The sequence below is a fragment of the Morone saxatilis genome, unplaced genomic scaffold (assembly GCF_004916995.1).
Source record: "Morone saxatilis isolate NCDOM2014 unplaced genomic scaffold, NCSU_SB_2.0 Contig7, whole genome shotgun sequence".
In the NCBI taxonomy this organism is placed as follows: Eukaryota; Metazoa; Chordata; class Actinopteri; family Moronidae; genus Morone; species Morone saxatilis.
Genome location: NW_023340246.1, coordinates 16,138,915 through 16,162,643, shown reverse-complemented (window position 1 = coordinate 16,162,643; position 23,729 = coordinate 16,138,915). Strand labels below are relative to the sequence as shown.

The 23,729-nt window shown below is 39.9% G+C and overlaps 1 protein-coding gene across 1 annotated transcript; it reads left to right on the top strand.

The window, feature by feature from the left end:
- Positions 1 to 2,843: 2,843 nt before the first annotated feature.
- Positions 2,844 to 22,765, top strand: lin28b (lin-28 homolog B (C. elegans); the record flags this gene model as incomplete). Its single annotated transcript, XM_035679158.1, has 3 exons — positions 2,844 to 3,077; positions 13,278 to 13,465; positions 16,175 to 22,765. Coding segments are annotated over 3 exons (732 nt in total), but the record flags the coding sequence as incomplete, so codon positions are not given.
- Positions 22,766 to 23,729: the final 964 nt, after the last annotated feature.

The following is a 23,729-nucleotide window of genomic DNA, read 5'->3' as shown; positions in this document are numbered from 1 at the left end:
TGACATACATTTTAATGATGTACATTCATGGCATTTATTAAAGTAATTAGCTTCAATAAAATAATAAGACTCTAAATGACACAAGTTACATATATGAATATAAAAGATAACTTTATGAAGCTTTACTTAAGTTTTAATATTGGCAGTTTTTTGTGCTTTATTAGGGCTAATGTAAAAGTTTTACTTAAAGTAGTACTAGTATTAGTTTGCCCTCAAAGCAAGAAATTGTCCTCACAAGTTCTCATTTTCTGTAGCTTTATTCCTTTGTAACGCAGAAGAGAAACAAGCACAATAGGTGTGGCTGATGCCTTCCTCAGTGTGCAGGCTCCAAACCTATCCACCATTTAATTATCATTTTCAGCACATCACTTTTTAAGCATGTTGGAAAATCTTCTGCAAAGTATCTCCGCTGTCCTTAGATTGATTCCCTACTGACAACTGCAGAGGACTGCACACATCAGTTTTCAGGTTTGTTTTTCAGGGTTTTCCAGTCACATTCCAAAGCTGTGAGTTCAGCTCTCCTCTGGTGCCCACTATGATGCTGGGAGGTAACTGGTCGTATGTTAGGAACATGAGCTCAAAAACAACATGTGCATGCATGGAAAAGCATAGAAAGTGACCATTACATTTTATTCTGTTTATAAGTTATTTTGGTCTCAGGTAAAGAGAGTTCAGGTCTCTCAGAGTGGTTGGTTGTTATTTCTGTAACAAAGACACAAGTTTATTCAGCTGAAATATAAACGAGACTTCAAAAACCAGGATTATTCATTGGTTTGGAGTTAGGTGTTAGTCTGGGGTAAAATATGACAGAGATATAGATAAAAGGGTTCCGTGTCTCTATGTTACATCGGTATTATGTGTTTACTTTGTATCCAATACAGGAAATTGTCTTTTAAATAATTTAGTTTTAGTAACTTTGGTATAATACATGTCTAATGACATATACATACAGACTTCTATTAAAATCTGAGCTGTTTTTTAAGAAGGCAAAGCTTTCTTGTGGCAGCTTTTGTATGTCGAGCTTTGAACAGAAGCTCTTTGTTTGCAATGTAACGTTTTATGTAAGAAGTTTAACAATGTTTCGCCACTGCTATGACCATGAGGGCTGGGCACAAACTAACTAACAAGTTAAAATGCATATTTTAAAAAAATCCATTCACATGTTGGTTCCAGCTTTACAAAGCTACAAAATACAAGACCCTGTTGCATGTCCATGCATGTACACATGATAATGAGGAAATCTACAAACTTGTAGGTCAACCCATGTATGTGATGTGCCTCATTTAACTTTATCATTTGCTTTTGCACTTTCTTTCTTTCTTTCTTTCTTGCCTTGTTTGTTTTCCATGTTTACTTTTTCTCCCCTGCTGCCATGACGACACCAATTACCCCCAAAGGAATCATTAAAATTTAATTGAATCCCATCTAATCTAATCTCACAGTATAATAGCCTTATGTAGCTTCGCCAACCCGTTATGATGCACTTTTATCGCTGTTTATCAATGTAAACATAAGCGTTTGTTTTGTTGGCACACACGGGCTGTAATCGCACAACGGTGGCGAACGCTGCCGGCGGTTGCGAGTCCGATTCCCCCTCTTCCCCGGACTCACAGGGCAGAAATTAGTAGCAAGAAAGCATGTAATTGACAAAGTCACGTGTTCTCACTACGGGAACGGGCACAGCCAGCTCGAGAGCGAATGAGAGCGAAGGAGAGAGAGAGAGAGAGAGAGAGAGAGAGAGGGAGACAGACAGAGGGAGGCAGAGAGAGAGAGCAGTACAGAGGTGGTGTGAGTGAGGAAGGGATTGAAGGGAAGAAAGAGAGACATGACAAAAATATCAAAAGGCAGAAAGCACGCCGTACCATGCGAGCTAAATTGGTGACCGATGGGATCGAGGATGTCGGATTAATGGTGACGACCGCAGCCCGTTTTCGCAGAGGAAGCTTCTCTATCGCAACTTGGGCTCAGAGGGTCCGCGGGGAAACATGGCCGAAGGTTATTCTGCAATTATTTCTTCTATTTTCTGTGCTCTTAGTTTTTTTTCTTCTTCTTCTTCTTTTTTTTCTCTCCTCCCTATCTGCTCGCGCGAGGGAAAGGAAGGAAGGAGGGAGGGAGAGAGAGAGAGGGAGGGAAGGAGGGAAGGAGGAGGGGGGGCAAGGTGCAACGTGATTGTTGTTCCAAACCAAAAAAAAAAGAGAGAGAGAGAGAGAGAGAGAGAGAAAAGAGACAGAGAAGGACCTGAACCGCCCCTGCCGAGCACCGTATCCGAACCGTGCTCCGCCGTATTGAGATATGTGCATTGTTAGCGCGTGCTGTGTGCTTGTTCTGCCCACTAGTAAAAGCTCGAGGAAAACCATGTGTACACCTGCCTTTTGGATCCTGTAGCCTACAACTCCACAGCGGGCTGTAGATGCACGATACCCCCCCTACCTCTACCCCACCCACAAAAAAAAAATAACAAAACAAACAAACAAAATCCTCCACAAGTTGCCCTGTGCGAGAACCCGGAGGGAATCATCTGTCACGGAGTAACAAACAACTTTTTTTTTTTTTTTTTTGAAGGGAACGTTTTGCGGCAACCACGCGCCCCTGCTCGCGTATGTGCTGTAGAAAATAGCAGTATAGGAAATTTCTACCGGCCCTGAACTTCACATAGCCCGTGTTTGCGAGTGGAGGGGATTCCCCCCACGCTTCTTGAAGAAGTTTTTTTTTTTAACTCAACAGAGCCGTTAAACTTATATAAACCGGTATGCTCGCAGTGTGAAGTGGCCACCCTGTGCTGTGTCTCTGAGCCTAAAATGTTCTAACTTGCTTCTTGTGTGCTTTCACCCCCCGACATACACACTACCCACTACCCCCTTCCACACCACCATCCCCTTGTTTCAGGAGGGCCGGGTAAAGGTGGCGGAGAAGACCCCGCCAAGTCCACCGAGCAGGAGGACCGGACTCGACCTCAGATCCTGTCGGGATCCGGCTTCTGCAAATGGTTCAACGTCCGGATGGGCTTCGGATTTATCTCAATGACCAGCAGCGAAGGGAGCCCCGTCGACCCCCCTCTGGATGTTTTCGTCCACCAAGTAAGTTGACGCCGAAAAAGAAAAAAAAAGAAAAACCCCACGCAAACACACGCCGAGGAATTAAAACATCTGCTTTGTAGAGATGCGGTGCACATGGAGCCTCGTCCGGATTTTGCTTTTTTTTCCTCTCTCTCAAAACGTGGAAGAGCTACGAATGATTGATTCGTTTTATTTCCTTTTCCAACAATTTCACTGTCAACTTCAAATCCCACCCTGAAACCCGCAGGCCCCCTTTATATCTCCTCAGAGCACCAGTTACATTGTATCATCCGGATGTTTTGCATTACCACGTTACTGTGTAATCACACGTTGTCCACGGGCTTGAAACACACACACACATAAAAAAACACGTTAAGTTTCCTCTTTGAGCCACATGCTCCCCTCCTGCACTGTAAAGGGGAGAAATGTCGTGTGGCTGTGACACGGTTACTTTCACACTTGGCCCCGAATGGACAACAGAACCTCGCATGATATTCAGCCAGACAACATGTCGGAAAAGCATGTTTAAAAATATATAGAAGTGTGCATACTGACGTGTGTGTTTTAGGGGGGGCGTTTGGCTGCGTTTTCTTGCTCCTTGCTGCTGTTTTGTTGACGTAACATCCAGTTTATTTTAACACAACATCCCCACATCCACGTTGAACACTTGTGGATGTGTGGAGCTTGGCCTGCTTTCCAAACGCAATGCACTGTTTGATTTATTGTGCAGTTCATTTCTGAACTGAGGCCCTTGTTTTTTCCACTTTATTCTGCAGCAAACAAAAGAGCATGGAGTCCTCCCTTGTTTCAGATCCCCCTCTCCCTCCGTTTAATCGCCCCTTTTTTACGGTCCTATAAAGTGAAGTAAAATACTCTGAGAGGGACGACAGAGGATGAGGAGAGGCGTTTCACCGTTTCATTTGACACCCTCCTCTGGAGGTGTCTTTATTGTGGGCTCAGGGGATGTTGTGCTGAACTGATGGGGNNGGGGGGGGGGGCATATTAGGGGTCAGATGTCAGCAGTGATGTAGTGGTGAATAAAAGAAAGAAGAGTCCTGTGATCATGATCAGGCAAGCTAGGAGTGTTGAGATATATAAATGATGGTTTCCGCTCATTCTTGTGGAACTTCAATAACTTTGGTGGTATGATTTTTTTTTTTTTTAAGTTGCATTCCAGTCTAAAAATAGAAAGTGGGACCTCTGAGTTTGGTATGGTTGGCTGGGGGGAAAAAGGTAGATTTTTCCACCTATTTGTTGTACCAATGTACCAATGGGATAGTTTGCAGTGATAAAATGAGGTCACATTTCTCTGTGATTTTTGTTTCATTCACCTCCTTTTATTTAGTTGCTTATATTTAAGTTGTGCTTGACTGGTGATTTCTGTTAATTATAAATGTACTATTAACCTTATTATTAACCCGTCAGATTATATAAGAATTTAAATTCTGCAGTGAACTGAAATCTAATTTGAGCGACTTATGTTTAAGCAGTATTTCACCCTTTGCTCCATTTTCTTTCTTCTTTTTTCTTCGGTCATCCTTTCCTTGTGTGTGGGTACAGTTGTTACAGATATGTGACCAATGCTGTGGATATGTGAAATCAAAGAGAGGTTTGAAAGTGCATACTGCAGCATTGAGTTATCTGTTTTTGATTGATACTTTCATATTGCGGCTCCAATAGACTGCATCTATCTACATACTCCTGGCTCCTAATTTCCCTGCTGGCCAGAGATGTTTCAGAAGAGATGGGAAACAGCCTGAAGAGCTGAGCATAAGTCAGCATTTGTAACCTATAGGACATGGCAGGTTGGTGCCATATCGGTCTCTGTGGGAATATGCTTCAAATGCATGATGTGGTTTGAAAGGCTCAGTCTTAACAAGGTATTTTCATCATAAAGTTGTAGAGATGAATATGGTTGCAAATCATAACTGCCTGTTTCTGCTCTGGATAATGGTTGTCTTACATTTTGTGTAGCCAGTCTCATTTTCATGTTTTAAAAATGCAAATTGTTCAACAAAAACCCCTTAAGATGAATTAAATAGCATACAATGAATCATATGTTTACACTAGTGCATTCCCCCCCCCCCCAGTGTTTCCAGCTACGTGTTTACAACCATACAGCCGTCATTTAGCACAAAGAGGAGACACTATGCATTCATAAGCACATTGTCATATTGAATGCAAAACACCCCATTCCTTTGCAAGCATTTGTATTCTCTCTCTGTCTCTGCTGTCAGCCTGAAGCTATTTGGACATGTTAATGCTATTTCAAGGTGTTTAGGAAATGTTCAGATTTGAGCATACTGAATTATATGCAGGTTATCTCATATGTTGCTGCAGTATTGGAAACGGTTATTTTGTATTAAGGAATATTTCTGTTAGGATACAAATATTTCAACATTTCTATAATACAGGCTGCTAAGAGAGTTTGGTTTGACACAAAGGTTATGCAATATTCTCTGTATTTATGATACAAGGTTAGTTGTCAGTTACTGTGAGAAAGAAAAGAAAAATCTGTAAAGATCGCGGATTTGTTCCTGCACAACAGTTCCCCTGTATGCAGGAGAGAGAGGCAGAGGTAAGAGTGATGGGGAGGGGAAGAGGGAGCATGAGGACAGGAGAAAGAGGGGGAGAGAGGAGGAGTTTTCCAAGGAGAGGGAAAGAGGAGGGATGTGGGAAAATAAGTGTTGCTGAGGGGTGGTGGCGCAGGGTGGAGGGGTGGGGTGCTAGTGGTAGTCGAGGAGGAAAACATGAGCGAGAGGTTGGAAAAAGACGAGTGAGTGGAGGAGCAGGAGGTAAGAGAGGGAGGGTGTATGAGTCAGCGAGAGGGTCCCCGCCCGACCACGAGTTCTCTTCCTGGGAGGCCTCTTCATCAGGGCTCCTATCTGATCACTTCCTTTTGGAAGTGTTTGTGTGTGTATGTGTGTGTGAGAGAGAGAGTAATTAAGCTTCTTCACCCGCTATACCTCTCTGCTTAGTGATTCCACACACAAAGCCATTTCATTATCTCTGTTTGTCAACCCCTTCTCTACCTGGACCTGGAGTGTTTTTCTGCGCGCGCGTGTGTGTGTGAGTTCCTGCTGGGACACGGGGGGTGCTCTCTCCTCGGGCATTCTTTAAAAAGAGGAATTTCTTTAAAGACAAAAAGGCAGGAGGGTTGGGTGAGGGGGTGGGGTGTGTGTGGCGGTGAGGTGGGGGGCTGCTTGCCCTTTGTCGGTAATCAGTTTGAAATGTTGAACAGTTTGCTGCTGCTGCCGCTGCTATTCTCCTGAAACCTCCAGAGTGTGTGTTCAATTTATGGAGCCCCTGTGTGAGTGTGTGTGTGTGTGTGTGTGTGCGTGTGTGTGTGTGGGGTTCTTACTTTCCACTCTTAACCACCAGGTTGTTGATGTCTGTACATGTGAACCATTGTAAGATGTTTTAGGTTTGAGTGTGTGCGTGTATGCAAAAGAGAGAGAGAGAGGGAGAGAGTGACTGAGTGTGTGTGTGTGTGTGTGTGTGTGTGTTTTGTGTAGCGAGGTTAAAGTGGGCCCCTAGTGAGATTAACCTCTGGTCCGTGTCACCGTTTGGCATGCAGGCCCCACCCATCTCTGCCTCCAGATAGCCAGTATCAGGCTTTGTCTCTCCTGCAGCAACTCTACCCCCCACCCCCCTCCAGCACCTCCTCCACCAAACCCACCCTTCTCTTCTGCACATCAAAAAACGCAAAAGAAGAAGAAAGACCAGTCATGTGACTTCCTTTTGAGGAGCTGGCCACATACAGCGGAGATGATTGGTAATTGGAAAGGTGGCGGAGTAGAAAGCAGAGTAGGGCTAAAAACAAGTCGCAGTTCACCTGAAATACAAAGAGAGCATCTGCAGAGTCTCGGGTATGTTTGCGCCTCCTGACATTTATTTAATTTCATCTGATTAAAAAAAGGTAAAAAGGTGGAAACGTTGGGCAATAAGTATGTCAAAGACAAAAAGGCTTATCTCTGCACTTCACATTTTTGGAAGTTTTGGCTTTTGTATTTCATTTAGAATGTATCTGTTATTTTTAACAGAAATGTTTGGTAACAAAGATAGTATAGTTGCAACTAACGATTATTTTCACTATAGGATAATCTGCAGTTTTTTCTTTAAAATGTCAAAAAACGCTCTATTTGAGCTCAAGGTGACATATTCAAAATGCTTTTTTATCCGTCCAAAAGCTATTCAGTTTGCTATTTTTATGTAAAAGAAAAACATTAAATCCTGGGAACTAAGGAACGTCTATGGCATTTTTACTTGAAAAATGACAGAAACAATTAATTGATTTAGTTGCAGATTAGTTTTCTGCAGCTTATCGATTGATTGACTAATCTTTTCTTCTCTTAAAGTTAAAGGAAAAACTAAAATTTAAAAGAATATATAGATATTTAAGAAATGTTGAGAGATTTCTTTTGTCTTAAACGTTTGAAATGCAGCAGTAATGGGTCTAAATCGTCTGCAGACAATTCTATTTGAAAAGGCAGAGAAAGAGATAAAAACATGGTTGTCAGTAGGCATAAGACTCAGATGATAAGAAAATAATGTTTAGAAATCCGATCTACCACTTTTTGTAACAAATAGATACACAGTCTTACTTTAGATACACTACTTTTGCTCAAATTTTGCTCATCAATCTCTTAATATCAATGTCATAAGCAAGCAAATCAGCTAACCATTATCCCACTTCAGTTATGTTTGACATTCATTATGCAAAATATACAGATGTGAAAAACAACTGTAGCTGCTGGCTTTTACCTTTGCAAATGTAGTCACCTGCAGCAAAATCAATTAGATAATGATTTTAATTTAACCCGTATGCAATAAAAATATTTCTTTTATTTAAAGACAAATGCAGTTAATATTTTTTATAATAATAAGTTTGTGTCCATTGAGGTGAAAGTTTATTGTTTAGTATCAGCAATATTACAAATATTTTTAAAAAATTCAGCTACTTTTATTTCTCAACTGGTTTATATATATATATAATAACTATTTACCATTAATAATTTCTATGAGTACAACTACTCACTTCCTTGAATTTTCAAAAGAACTCAACCATTTGTGTAAAAAAAAACCCAGATATGCTTTGTAACTGTGCTTCTGTTTTGAATGGGTCCAGGTATTAGCAGACTGTGTGTTTTATCACCAGTCACCTCAGCGAGGTTCATTTCCCCTCTCGTGCCGATAAATGTAGCAAGATGATCTAGTGCTTCCTCCCCCAGATCAAATATTTGCCCCAGTCATATTCGGGGGTGTTGGATGTTGTTAATTTGAGGCAGGGGAAACATGAAGGCTTTTAAGTGTTTGATGGGGGTTGGGCAGGGTTCAAGGGTCAGGGCCACTAATGACAACGTGTTGAGGAGGGCTTGGGTGTCAGCGTCATAAGAGCGGCTCTGTTGGTGGCTTTCATCGGCATGTTTGTATGTGCTTTTTTTCCCCTTCCCTCATCCAGTTTTCTTTCTCCCTTTCTCTCTCCTCTTTCTTCTTTGGTTTATATGCGTCCTGTTGGGTTATGTCCATCTGAGCTGATCTGGCCCAGCTTTGTCCACTTAGCATTTCCTGTGTGTAAAAAGCTACTTAATGGCACCACGCCACATGGTGACCGCCATCTCCGTCACACTCACCCCTACACATGCACACCCCCTTTCCTCTTAACACAAGCACGATGCAGTGCGCGGCTCTGCGTGGGCCACCTCTGATTTAAAGCATCCCATAATTAGCCATTCCCTGGCCGGTGGTCTCCGCTTCCCCATCCCCTCACGTTACAGCTTCCTGTATTGATTGCTGGGACTGGTGATGACGAGGGCCTGGCTGATGAAAAGGAGGGCTATTTCTATCCAGGATGCTGTATTGATCGCTGCCTCCTTCCTACACGCACACACACACAGTCACACACATGTGGAGCTATAGGAAGGTATTTATTACATATAAGGAAGCACGTAAGCATAATCAAGCCATTTTGGTGTATGTCGGTATCCATTTTGTTGGCTCAGTTTCTTCAGCTTTTAGGATGACAGTTGCTGCTGGTGGAGTTAAAGCTCTGAGAGCTGGTGTGGTCCTCCAGTTGGGCAGGGGGTGGTGCTGGGATGGTTATACCGCTGACCCCCGGATTTCTGCTGCTGACCTGTGAGGCTCCTGATCAAATGGGGGTTTTGTTCCTGGGCTCCCCCCAGGTCCAGCCACTGATCAGGAGTTGCTCCTCCATTGGAGCTGAACAGAATGCGCTGGAGGCATTTCCATGAACCAACCCCCCCCCCCACCTCCTCCTCTAAACTCCCTCCCTCATCTACCACCCCCCTGCTCCAGGCCACTCCTCCATTTTGTTTTCTCCCTCTCTCTCACTCTCTCTCTCTCTGACGTTTTCTCGTTCCCTCTCCGTAGCCGTGCCCTTTCCTGACCTCTGTGCGTAAACTGAAACGGGTCAGGACACCCGCCAGGTCACTCGAGAGGGGGGGACTCAGGTTACAGGTTCTGATTTGTGAAGGTTTTTTTCTCACACACATTGACACATGCATACACCAGCACAGCACACACATAAATCCACATGCTACGTTTTGTTACGTAATTGTGGAGCGACTGAGCTCTGGCAAGCTCATGCTTCAGACATTAAACTTATCTGAGACATGAAGGCATGAGTGTGATACCACGTTGTATGTAGGAGATGTATGTGTGTGTGTGTGTATTTTCCTGCATTTCTACAGAACAAAAGGGGTTGTGTGGTTTCCTCACTGGTGCATTGTGGGCATTAACGGGTTTGGAGAGGGGGTAGGGTGCTGAGACAAACCACTCAACTTTGACCTGGAGAGACAAGCTGCTTGTGGTCTGAAGACAGGAGAGGAACAGGAAGGACTCGTGCGCCACACAGTCTGCAAACCAGTCGTTGATTATTCATCATTATTCAGAATGCATGTTGTTTTGTGGGGGGATGGGCACAATTTTTTATTTGCTTTCTACTGATTTCTGCTGCAGGAATGCCTTTCAGTCATTTGGATGGTCTAATGATGGTAATCATGAAATCAATTGGCGTTTTAATGTGAAAACAGGGTTCAGGCTGCTTGACGTTTCCTTGGGTTTGTTGTTCATGAAAAATAGAAATCAGGTTTGGTGTGTGCACGTCCTCGCAGTTTTGGTAGATACATTCATAAATGATTGATAGTTAAATCTTGGAATTGGTTATTTTTGCAGCACAGCGACTTGATATCGATCCTTATTGGGCACATAAAGCCAAAAGCTCGGGTTGTGACTCACCTTGTCGTCCCTTCTGTTTTATTCCAGCTCTCACATTTGTTGTTCAAAATCTTTACTTTCACTCATTTCCATTCCCTGATCCTCGTCCCTTCCTCAAAGCCAAATCCAATAGCTGAACGGCCAAAATGGATGAGTCTTCCAAGAGCAATCGACTCGAATCAAACTGACCCTGGCAGTAACCCTCACAAACAGCAAGGAGAAAATCAAAAGGGATATCTGAGAGAGAAAGGAGTGAATTAATTTTTGGCAAATCACTTGTATTGAATATTTCAACAGTAGCAGCTTTCCTTTTTTAGAAATTGTAGAAATGTCAAAGGTGTGTAAATAAGGAAGAAGAAGTTTGCTATTAAGGCACAGTTCTGTGTGTACGTTTTTGTGGGAAATAAACTTCTTTTTAAATGTTTCTAATTTGAAGCACAATTTGCTCCTTGTGATTTATTTGATTGATTCTGTGTTACATCTGTGGAGTGCCTTTTGAATTTTACACAATTTGTTGCTACTCATTTTAAAATGTACTCAAGATAAATGGTTATGTTCTAAAAACTAAATGTTAGAATGAATGAATGCTAATAGACACATTACTTTGAAATTAACGAAAATAAGACCAAACATGTCCATATTTGTGTTTTTCAGTTTTAAATTCTATCAGTGGATATTGTACATTTCATTGCCCTTTTTAGTTCACAGTAGCAACAAGAATAAATTGTAAGAAGCTATCCTTTTCTTTTTAATCAAAAGTAGTCTTTTAAAATTGTTTTTATGTATTAAGTTTGTCTTTCGTACAAAACGTTTTAGGTTGTTAGGTAATAAGAGCTAATGTAGAATATTAACTTACTCATTAAGTTGTCTAAATTGTCAAAGGTATTTTTTTTATTTAATTATTTGAAAATTCCTCCAAAATAACCTTAAACTGATTTATTTAGTACCAGATTGTGAGATTTAATTTTTATATTCTGAAAAGCTTTTTGTGACCATGAAAGTCTTGGTCTATTCCACTTTACGTAGTATGTAGTGAGAGTTGCATTTGATTTAATAAATTACAGTACAATAGTTTTGTAAATTAAGCCGTCTGCATTCTAAATTTCGAAAGCTGTCCTAATGCTGCAAAGACAGTTCTTTTATTTGAATTATAATTAATTATAATTACTCCTTTAATTTGTTTTGTTTAATTTAAATTAAATTTAAAAATTTTCTTAAGAAACAAACTTGTTTTTTAGAAGCATACAACGAAACAAACTATTATATATATATATTTTGTTTTTACACTAATCTCCAATTTATCCCAATCATACACTTTCTACCTTTATGTAATTGTATAGAGGTAGTCAGACAGCATCCATCAGTGCAGTGAGTTCAAACACTGTTCTTATGTTGTAATTAATTCACACTTGTTTTGTCACTTTCCCTGTCCTCTCTGTTTTATACATTCCCACTTACTCTCTCTTATTCGATATCTATGAATAGACCACCTTTAGAGCACCTTTAGCTTCCTGTAACTGCAGTCGTTGACACAAACATTATAGAAAAAATGTTGCTGAGCACATTTTCTCTCCTTCCTCTATAGTTTCACATTTGAGTCCCTCTGCTCATTTGCTCCTTTCTCTTCCTGTCTCCTACACATCTGTCTCTACAGCAGGCGCTGAATTTACAGATAGCCTGTGTGTTATTTTTAGGCCTTGATGTATAGTAGGTAGTAGGTTTGCTCTGCACACTGCATGCTCGTGTGGGTGTGTGTTTACCTATACCGAGATCCGCAGGGCTTGCTGCGTTTCATGAAGGTCGTGGATATAGTGCATATCAGCCGTTTGTTCTGTGCGATCAACAAGACATAAATCATTGTCCAGTGGTTATGTAGTAACCAAATCAATAATGCCGATCATGTAGATAAGATGGATTGTGGCTGTGCTGAGAGAAAATGATTGCATGGGTGCGACATGCTCGTCTTTTTCCCCTGCAGAAGGAATAGGAAATGGTGCCTCTGCGAAAAGTAGATAAAGAGAGTAAAGCAAGGACGCTGTGTGTGAGATAAGTCCCTCTGTGCACAGACTGTCATGGCAGTTGGTGCAAACCACATACAGCCGATCCGCCATGTTGAGGTGATGTCTTTCTGTGTACACTGTGTGCTACTGGATGTTGTGTTTGCCGCATGGAGCAGTGTGTACAAGCACCCACAGTAAACTTCTGACTGTTAATAAGTGTCGATTCTTCTGTGACAAATATTTGGAGTAGATAGGGGAGTTGTTTCTTCTTGCTCTCGGGCAACTGTTCAATATTTAAGCGTTTAATTAGCTCTGACAAGCTGTGGACTTCCATAACATCAATGCTGAGCTTTATTCTGGTGGACAATAAGCCAGAACTAAGGCATTAAAATTAGTGTTTTGATTGAAAAATTACCTTTTCTGCTTGAGACAGAGGCCCTCTGTACATTTAATTTGCCTATTCAAGATAAGGCATACGGTCTTTGTCAATTTGCTTCATACAAGGTTACAAAACATCCAGTAGAACCAGTCACGGTAAAATACATTTGTAGACCACTGAGGAGAAAAAGCCTTTGACATATTGAAGATATTTGAATTGTCCTTAATGTGCTCCCAAATGATTCAGTATTATTCACAGACATGTGGATGTCTACAATAATTTAAATGAAGTCAGATATCCTTTGTCCTACTGCGGTGTTACATTGAATTGTGCTCTTACATATAAGTACCCCATTAAAATTATTACATCAGATTATATCTTCTCATCAATTAACCCCACAGAAACAGCTGTAACTTTATGCATCAATACTGAAATTAGAACAGTTTCAAGTAACATGAGCACTAACGTCTATCATACTGCCTACAACAAACTGGGAATAAATACAGACCCTTGTGTATTGCAGGCATTATATTTTTTCTCAGTGACTTCATTGAGCTATAAGTGCCTGCCATTTTTAAATGGATAATTGCTTTTTTCTCCCAACAGAGCAAACTGGTGATGGAGGGCTTCCGCAGCTTAAAGGAGGGTGAGCAGGTGGAGTTCACTTATAAGAAGTCCTCTAAGGGCCTGGAGTCCCTGCGGGTGACCGGACCTGGTGGGGGACCCTGTGCAGGCAGCGAGAGGAGACCCAAAGGGAAGGTCCCACTCCAGAAACGCAAACCAAAGGGAGACCGGTGAGTATGAAAAACGTGAGAAATGTGAAAATGAGAAAAGGAATGGTTTTTCTGTGTCTGCAGGGATATAATGATTCATATGCATGCATGCACAGCTCATCAGTCTCGGCTTCGTCTAACAAAACCTAAATGTATGTTGAGTGTTGGCAGCTTGCATTCAGAAAGCGGTGCTGCCTATAGTAGAAGGAGACATATGTTATATGTACATCTCACAGCAGTGAGCTATTTCTGAGTGGGCTGAGATTATAGATTAAATCTATTCAATCTGCCCGACTACATGCCTGTTGCTATGGTTATTGTGCACCATAATAAGGAATTGAATAGACCCCTTTGCCTGCCATTGCCGCTATTTTAAATCAATTTGCCAGCTTTTACATTACATACAGCATTAGCACAGGGATGGATTGGGCTTATATGCATCTCAATGCGGCAGTAGCTCAATCAATTGTTTAGTCCTCAGTAAAATCCTGAAGGGTGCTTTGCTAAAATCTGTCAGAGGAAACCATATGGAGCTCCTTGAAAACGCCTGGTGGTTTAAGCGGAGGGAGGCTGCGTTCGCCGTCCTCCTTCTGACAGAGAATGATGTATAGCAAACCCCTACCAGGCAGCGTCGAGTATATGCGTTGTATGAAGGCATCACATGATTACGTGGCTACATTTACATTAGAAAGTCCAGCTCTGCAAATCTTTATGGTGCTTGCCGCTGCCTAACCATGGCTGCTTCAGTGGAACAACCCTGTGCCGTTCAGTGTTTAAGGTGTGAAAAGAAAAGCTTTTGTGATAAAGGAGGAAACTGTATCTGGGAGAGAAGGCTCCCTGATTGTTTTACACAACTAAATAATTCAGTTTATTTGGGATAATTGATCCAGTGTTAGGTCAAGTGTCTCTACCTTCTACTAAGGTGGTACCAAGGCAGTATTGGATTCAGACATGGCAGGTAGATGTCTGTGATGTCATTCGTCTTTGTGAGCACGCTTCTATGGCAATTATGCTGCTCTGACCCCTGCTGGTCACTCTGTTATGCAAGAATTATGTTGGAATTTTCAGCTTTTGTGGAAATAACAACTGGTAACATTAATTATGAAAGCAGAAGATTGTTGGAGTACTTCCTCCATCAGGAATAAGCATTCTCTCTTCGACTGGTCCCTGACAAACCATGTGTTATTGCCTAAATGCTTTCAGCTATCTGGTCTTCATTAGGGTGGCATTAGAGGTGGTTTCCAGTTTCTGTCTATACAACATAGTTTATCAATTAGTCATACACCTCATAAATCACCATAAATACAACCTTTTCCGAATAGTTTTTACTGAATACAATATTTAATATTAACTCAATGTTAATTTAATGTTGTAATTAATTTAAAAAAAAAAGCTTGGGCCATGACAACTAAAGAGCAGCGCCTCGGTGATGTACCAATCTTGTTGCTAAGAAAGATTTAACTGCATTTCACTGCATGGCACTGCATTGTTGTCTGTAAATATTGAAATGTATATAGTTTAAAGCATTACGATCAATTTAGATGATATTAAACGGTTTGTCTTATAATTATTAATATTATTATTTAATTGAACAAACATGTTGAAATATAACCTTAATTCGACTACAAATTAATACATAATTGTTGATACCATTGGATTTGATGTATTGTTGACTGTTCCTTTAAATTGTGCTATTGAAGCATTTTTTGAATGAATAAATTAATCTAATTAAGTATGAATCCAAGTTGTAAGGACGCTTTAATAGTATCTTAAAACCTGCATCTAGCTTTTATTTGTTATATATATATATATTTCAAACAAATGTTGAATGCTATCTGGAAATCCTTCAGTCTGTGTTAAAAACCAATGAAGACTGAAACAGACTTATTTAATGTTTTTTTTTTAAACCCTTTTTAAAAAAAGTGTTTTCTTAAGTGGTAGTGATTTGTTAACATGCTGGTTTACTGTCCGTGCTCGTTTGGTGGTTAAATGTGAAATTGGATGCATTTTAAAAACTTGATAGTAAACCACTGTTTTATGATCATGTGCTGCCTTTAGCTTCTGGGTAAAGACTTTGTTCAACCACATCCTTCAGTAGAAATCACCATGAGACACAGTGATGTGTTACACTGGAATGTGGACATTTTCAAAACAGTGGATGTGTCACCTTTTTTAGACTTTGTGGAGACGTGTAAAGGATTGCATAGCAGACTGGCAATAAAAGTGAAAACCAATGAACCCTGAAAAGTGATGTATATTGGACAGCCTAAAGCATCAAAAAATATCAGTTAGATTTGATGTAGTGCCAAAACAGTTGGTGGCATCCTGACAGGCTGAATTCTTGGCCACTTTTGCATTTGCTTTTTCTTTCTTTCTTTTTTTTACTCTTTCAGCACCCAATTGCTTCTTGTCAAATTGAATTACACTGTGTAGTTTGGCATGCTACAGTGCTACATTTGATCCAGAGCAATATCTTGTCTCATACTGCCATCTAGTGGTGAGTTCTAGTTAGAGTGGGTGTTTTAACTCTGCTGTTGTTTCATGAGGAATCAGGAGGAGTGAATTTTTATTTTTTAAGGTATTTCATGTATGGATTTTGCTAAAAAAATATATAGTTTTCAGCTACAAACTGTACACTGTGTTTGTTTGTTTTTTGTCTCCAATATGTTTGCTATAATCTCATGTATTCTTTCTCTCCTCCTTGTCTTCCATCCTTCTCATCCTCTGCAGCTGTTATAACTGTGGAGGTCTGGATCACCATGCCAAGGAGTGTGGCCTGCCCCCCCAGCCAAAGAAATGCCACTACTGCCAGAGCATCACGCACATGGTGGCTCAGTGTCCCCACAAGGCGCTGGCGCCCGCCACAGGCTCTCAGGACCAACATGCGTCTACCTCGGCCTTCAGCCCAGGGACCGGGCCCTACCTCTGCCCCCCAGAGGAGGAGGAGCGCTCCGGCTCGTCTCCCCTGGAGGGCTCCTCCTCCTCCCCCGAGGAGCCCCACACACGCGGCCCCCGGACCCAGAGGTGGAGGAAATCCTGAAAAAAAGCCCATAGAGGTGAACCTTTCACCGCTAACCCTCATGTCTCTCCTCAATCAAGGATACCTGAAGCCCCCCCTCATCTACCTCACACCTGTGAAAAAATGGGAGGTCTTGATTTCTTTACTTTTTATTTTATTTGTTTTTTATTTTTCTAACCAGCGCAGCTATGGCAACGATCACCGGGGTACGGACGTGTGTGAATATGTGTGACTGACTTGCAGTCATCTGGTGCAGCTATGGCAACCACCGCTGGAATGGTGACTGCAGGGAATGACTGTTTTTCTTGTTTCAATCAGTGCAGCTCAAGAGTGAAACAACATGGTATGAATCGTTTTCTTTTTTTCCTCTTGGACCTACGTGTTGGCCATTTTGAATGCTTTTTTTCCCCTTACAGTTGTTTTTTATCCTGTAGGCCTAATCATTCCAAAAATCACGATGCATCCTTTTAGCACACACGGTAGCTCATTTTAAGGATTAGAATAAGACTTTCTAAAGCTTGAGGCCCTCTTAAGCGATAATCCAGACCCATAGGATTGTTAGCTTGGCTTATGAAGATCTTTAGGGAAACTTTATGGATTCCAGAGGGAGGTTTTTTTTTTTTTTTTTAAAGATGGTGGGCTGCTAAACACATTCTCTATAATCCTAAAACACTCGCTACATACCTCTCTCTTACATGAAACAGACTGGACCAACTGATTGTCAAAGAGTGTGTGTTTGTGCATGCACATGCAAGACTGAGAGAGAGAGAAAGAATGAGAAAGTGTGTGTCTGTATGCGTGTGTTGTGCATGCTCCAAAAGGAAGAAAAAAACTGTCAGACTAGCGTGCCTCTTCTCCAGGTGCGAGTCAACACTAACTTAACTTTCGGTTTCCTATTATTATTATCGATAGACACACCTTAGATAAAACAGCATATAATCCAGCTAGATCATAGTTTTAGATTCAAGGTAATGAATTGATCGTTAGACTTCCATTTTGGTTGTTGCGTAATTAGTTGAAAATAACATTACAGTTTATAAATCATAGTATAAGTCATTAATATATATGTAAAGTCACAAGATATAATTGAAATTCTATTAACTTTAAGTAATGCATATATAAGGAATTAGCTCTGACATAGGTGAATAGCCCTGTATATTGCATGGGATACTTTGTTGTTGTGTGAAAACTTGTAGCTCTCTCTCTATTTAACCGTTTTCATCCAAATCAAACTGACCTTTTTTCCCCCAAAATTCTTAACTCCACGCCTTCTTCTTTATTAGTTCAAATAGTCAGCAGTCACTTCTGACCCAGCACAACGACTCACCTTGTATGATTATAGGTGTAGTGTCAGACCATTACAGTATCATCACAGCTGCTCTACATACTTAATACCTCACCAATTCTTCCTCTCAGAAATGAATGTCACAGAACGTCAGGCTGTTTGCTCTCCCAGCTGTGTTACAGTAAGATCGAACCACCCGTTTCCTCTTCCATCTGTGCCTACCAGTTGTTAGTTAGCACCAGCCAGGTAACGCTCACTCCTCTTTGGAATGAGATGCCGTCACTGCTGCTGCTGCTTCAGACTCACTGAAAGAGAGAAAGAGAGAGAGGGAGAGAGAGAGAGAGTGCTGCTTTTGGTGTAACTTGAATCCCAAGCATGGCTTTAGTGGCACTTATTTGTGACCTAACAACTCTTCTCTGACCATATTGAATGTGAAAAGAGCTTATCTGAAGTCGACGCCTCACAAAAGTTCACGTCGGGTCGCTTTGGAGTTGTATCTTAATGTTCTGACAAATCAAATAACTTTGTATGATATCAAACTAGCTTGTGTGTTTTTAAAAAGCTCTAAAGTAGACAACCAACTGTTTTTGGTATATTCCTATACCAAAGAGTTTGGCTTTATTTTTTGAAGGCATTTAAAGTTAAGACTTGCTGAAGTGCTTGCTATCTTCGCTCTTTCAGAATAAGAGGGACTTATCGCTGAAAGTGCAACACTGCAGTTATTTTTTTTTTTAATGTACAGCTTTTTGAATGTGTGCGTGCGTTAAAAATCAAATCTCAACAATGCAGCATGACAGAATAAAAAAAAAAAAAGTGAATGACCAAACCATGTAAAGAGCACAGCCCATGCTCAAATCTTTATGGAAACAACATCTTTTTGTATGATGTATTTTTACATTTTTACACACAATTCCTCTCAGGATGATGAACTGTTCTCAGGGAATTAACCAAAAAAAAGTGTATTTTATTCTTTTGGGAATCATCCACTGACTGACTCAACAAACTCTGTTAAGCAACGGTGAAGATACATATGTAACTGATTCATGTACTGATATTAGCAACTACCTCTTGAGTTATACATAGTTGTGCATTTCTTTTTGTTTTGTATATTTTTTGATGAGCTTGTATGATTAACTGTAGGTCTCTATTGTACTGAGGTGTGAGAAGTTCCCTAGTGTTGCCACATACTCCCTGGTCTTCCTTCCCAGATTTGATGAGTTACTTTTTTTTCTTTTACTGCAAAACTTTTTTTTTTTCGTTTACAGCAAAAGCCTACCTCATATGCGCTCCACAAACTCCTTACCTCCTCCCAGCCCCCTCTACCTCCTCCATGCAGTCTTTTGTTAATGGAATTGCCACTTGTCGCACTAGAGTCACACGGCATTTTCAACAAATCAGGCCTGAAATGGCTCGTCACTTGTGTCTCCAAATATATCTTACAATCAAAGCTCTTTTTGAAGGTTTTACACAGGTTATCAGAATGGGCGTGATTGTCTCACACATCCAGGGTGAGGTTTTTCTGCCAGCTCTGTGTTATACTGTCAGTATACACTCATCACGTAGCTGCAGACAGCCAGTGAGTTTACCTCAGTTTCTTGGGCTAGCTATAGACATGTTTAATATGAAATATTTTACATTTCCGTGTGAACACATTTTAAAAAGACATCGACTGTTGTTTTTAGTTTGTAAGTATTTTATCATAACCGTTTTTTGTAACCACTTGATATGATGGGCTTAAGATGGAGAAGAATAGGATTGTACTTCGCACAAGGAGTGCCTATTGCTATGTTTTGTTTGTCTGACTCTATTACCAAATAGATATGTTCCTCTTTTTGGGCTCCATGGTAATGGCCTTTGTCAACCATTTTTACAGCCTCAGATAATCAGAAGTTGTGTGGTTTGGAGATGACGCCCCTTCTTGTTGCAAACTACATTTGTAATTTAGAACGGCATTGTTAACAGTTAACATGAATCAGTAGATTTTGTACTAATGGTGACATTGCATAGATGTCATTATTACAAAAAAAATGTTTATGAAGATGAATATTGTTATCAGTACTCTTTTAAAACTAACTCATGATATCAAAGATTGATTTTGCATACGACCGTATTATTAAAATTGACACAATATTATAATAATATCACAATGTTGCAGTGGGCCCACATATGGAACTGAACGCTTGTTGATGCCAGTTATGAACAAAATACACAACCGTGGTAAAATATAGTGATATTATTGATGGTAGTAGCTTTATATTTTCTTCCAATCAATGTAACTACTAATTGATCTCTTGTTTATTATCCTGTTCAGTATTCGACACGGCCAAGAAAGAATAATCTCCTTAAGGTAGTGATAATCAATTGGTTATCGTAGAGGTTTGTCAAGGCTGCATATAGGACAACAAATTGGTAGAACCATGTTTTTTTTCCCCAGGCGGTGTCATTATGGTCCTATCTTATCAAATGTCCACTGCTTTTACAATCACATGTTTCTGATCTCATTTCTGTTCTTCTGAGACAGTTTCTCAATTATGAAATAAAGATCTCATAATACAAGGTAGATGTCTTAATTATGGAATAATAATTACATGGAACATCATAAATGTGAAATTATTGTTACACATGACCATGATATGGTTTAATTGTGTTATTAATATTTTTCCACTTATTTTTTTTCTCATGCAAACATGAGACAGCACAAGCAAATGGTCTCCTCCATGCAATCATCAAAACTGCTGAAGAGGGTTTAACTCGGGGCCGGACATTTGTGAACCTGAATGTGCCAGTTGTATCTCAACAGAAGGCTCAGATGTAATTTTGCTGCCACCAAACACACCATTGGCTTCTAAATTTGAAATTTACACTAGTTTGCAGTGTTCATAGGCATTGTAGAGAAGATATCACTGATATGACACCACAATAACAAAGATATTTATTATAGAAACTGGCATAAATCACATGAACTTTTTTTTTAAACTCTCAGTTTTAGTCTTTCATTTCCTTTAAATTCATTTGTGTAAAGCTGTGGGAGTTGAAAGGATAATTCAGGCTTTGTGGTCTATGTTTCTTTTGTCCCCCAAGTCACGACGTCACATCCGGGTTAGCCTCTTACGCAATCATCGACAGTATATATAACTTTAGTACTCAATGCAGTCTTTTATTCAGCGTTTATGTCCGTCGTCGTGAAAACATGAGACGTGTTTCTGTTTACTCTCCATACTCTTAATACAAATCGTCCTCCCCCCCATAGCAACTGCCATTAGAAACCTTCAACCTGAAAGAGTCTTAGAAAAACTACAACTCCCATAGAGAGGAGAGAGAAAAAGCGCGGGTACTTACGTCATAACATCTTGATTTCCATATTTGTCCATATCCATAAAACTAAAAGTACTTTATTTTTTTTTTCAACTTTAATTATAATCTCCGCTGTGTAAAAGCGTATCCGGTCTCCTCCGCCTTGTTGTCATGTTCGTTAAAGGCCGCTAAAAAAAATAAAAAAAAGGTAAATTTAGACTGATTAAACAAGATCTACCGTCCGTATCCGAACAGAAGAAGCGAGTTACACGACATACTGTTAAAAGTAGAATTTGAACTTTTGTTTTTTGCTATTAGCGTTGTTAAAAACGTTAATGTGGGTTTAAATCAGGTCCTCTGAACTTAAACTGTCTAACGTCGTTTAGCTCTGTGGAAACTCTTAACACAAGCATATTGAAATATTGGGCTATTTCAGTCGCTGTCCACTGAGAACCACGTATTTGCAAATGTTACCAGCTTTGATTTAAATACTTGCTGTCTGGTGGAGAGGTAGCATAGATGAGAAGATTGGTACTAGTCCAAAGTGTTTAGTGAGTTTAGCACAGAGACTCTGGGGGCAAAGGGGGGAAACAGCTACCTTGGGGCTGTCCAAAAGGTTAAACAAAAACTCCTACCACCTTTTTTTGAGGTTGTAAAAAAAAACAATAGTCAACATGTTAATTAGTGAACAGAACATGTAATTTAGTGGAACTGATTTTAATTAGTGAACTGTAGAGGTGCCAGTAGGTTACCAGAGCCAGGCTACCTAACTCCCACTGCTCCCAGTCTTTGTGCCAAGCTAAGCACATGTCAGTACATTTCCCAAAGTGACACACTTTTGCTTTAAGTCGAGTGGCACTGCATTTTGACTGAAAGCTGAATTCAAGCCTTTTTCTTTTTTAAAACCTCAAAGGAGCATTTAAACATTCAGTTTATTAAGTTTTCAGGTTTTCATTGGACAGCAACTTAATCCTAATTACATTAAAATAGGCCAACTAATATAGGCTTATTGAAGGAAACGCTGTCCACACTTTCCAGATGCTTAAGAGAAAATCACATTTAGGCCTATATAACTGAGACAAAAACCCTGAATTATCCTCCAACAATGTATCAAAAGCCTCTGAAGACAGACAGGATGTACTATGCCATGATCACAGACCGGGAAGCCTCAGCAGTCTGTCTCACTGCTCCCTCATGTGGTTGTTTTAGGAGATACCTGCAGAGTTCACATACAGTACCTCAACTGCTGCATTTGTCAGCTGCTCTGTGCTTTGCCTTGACTGGAGAAACAATGTATTCTAGGAGATGATCATTTATGATGTTTTTTTTTTTTTTGTTTTTTAAACTGAACTGTATCATGTCAGATTCATATTGTGGTTATGTACACAAAATCATACTGAAACATTGGACCTCGAAAAGGACCTATAAATCCAACCAAGGCAGTTGAAAGTGCAGATACCTCCTTGTATTGACTAATAACCTCACACTTCTCATGTTTGTTTATGTTTTTTACTCTGTACACCGTGGCCAGAGGGAGTCTTCTGTGCTCTCTTTCTCTGGAGTATGTGTAGAGCCAAGCACTGATTGCTTTTGAATGGGGGAAAAAAATGTTCTTCTATGTGCATATCACTCATTATTTTAGCCCCAATATAAGTGTACTGCCTTTTTTTATTTCTGTGAATCTTGGATTGGATTTTTAAATATGTCTGAAATGTTTTACTTGATTGGAAAATAAACATATTATATTGGCATTAAAGTATGTATAATTTCCTACTAGAGATTGAAGTGGGTTAATGCTTGTTTCGATATTAATTTCTATTTCTGTCTTTGTTTTCTGTTACCAAAAGTATGTTTCACACAGAAAGGGGAATTCCACCGATTTTACACATCAAGATCAGTTTACTAATTATGAGAAGAAGTAGTGCTCGTACTGTGAAAATTGTTATTCTGTAGCTCTGGAGGAGCCTTTTCAAGTCTTAACAAAATCATTTGAGTGATTATCTGATCTCCAGGGCTACAATTTTAGAACAAAAGCTTGGTCTAATGAAAGTTCCTGCTGAGTTGCAGCTGCATTGTGGGACGAATGGGATATGGCATTTTTTAAGCTTGAACCAAACACTAAAAATCAGAACATTTCTTCCTTCATCAATTAAAAAACAATTCCCCAAACTACCCTCATGCTTAATCGATCATAATGGTTCAAATTAATACTAGATCTAATCCTGTGTCACCATAAAGAAATACTGCCAGCAAGGCCAGAAAAAATGTAACTCCAGCTTGATATTTTAGTAAGTAACCTACAGAGGTTTAATGTGATTGGCTAAAACAATGCTTCATTTCTATTAAGGTTCTTATTAGCCTCAAATGTGGTGGATTTCTTTATGGGGTCTACATAAAAAAACTACCACATTAAATGAAAAATCATTACCGTCAGTTTGAATAACTAATAAACCATCACCTTTTATAACATAAAACATTTACTGCATGGCTCCAGCTTCTCCAATGTGAGGATCTGTGACTTTTCTCTGTTTTATATAATTAAAAACTGAATATTTGGGCAGTTTAGACTTGGACACTCAATAAGCTATACATGTTTGTTTTAGCATTTAGCATTTATTTCTAAAATTGTAAATTTAAGTAAGTTGATAAGCTCACTGAACATTTGGAGAGAAAGGGAGCGAGAATAA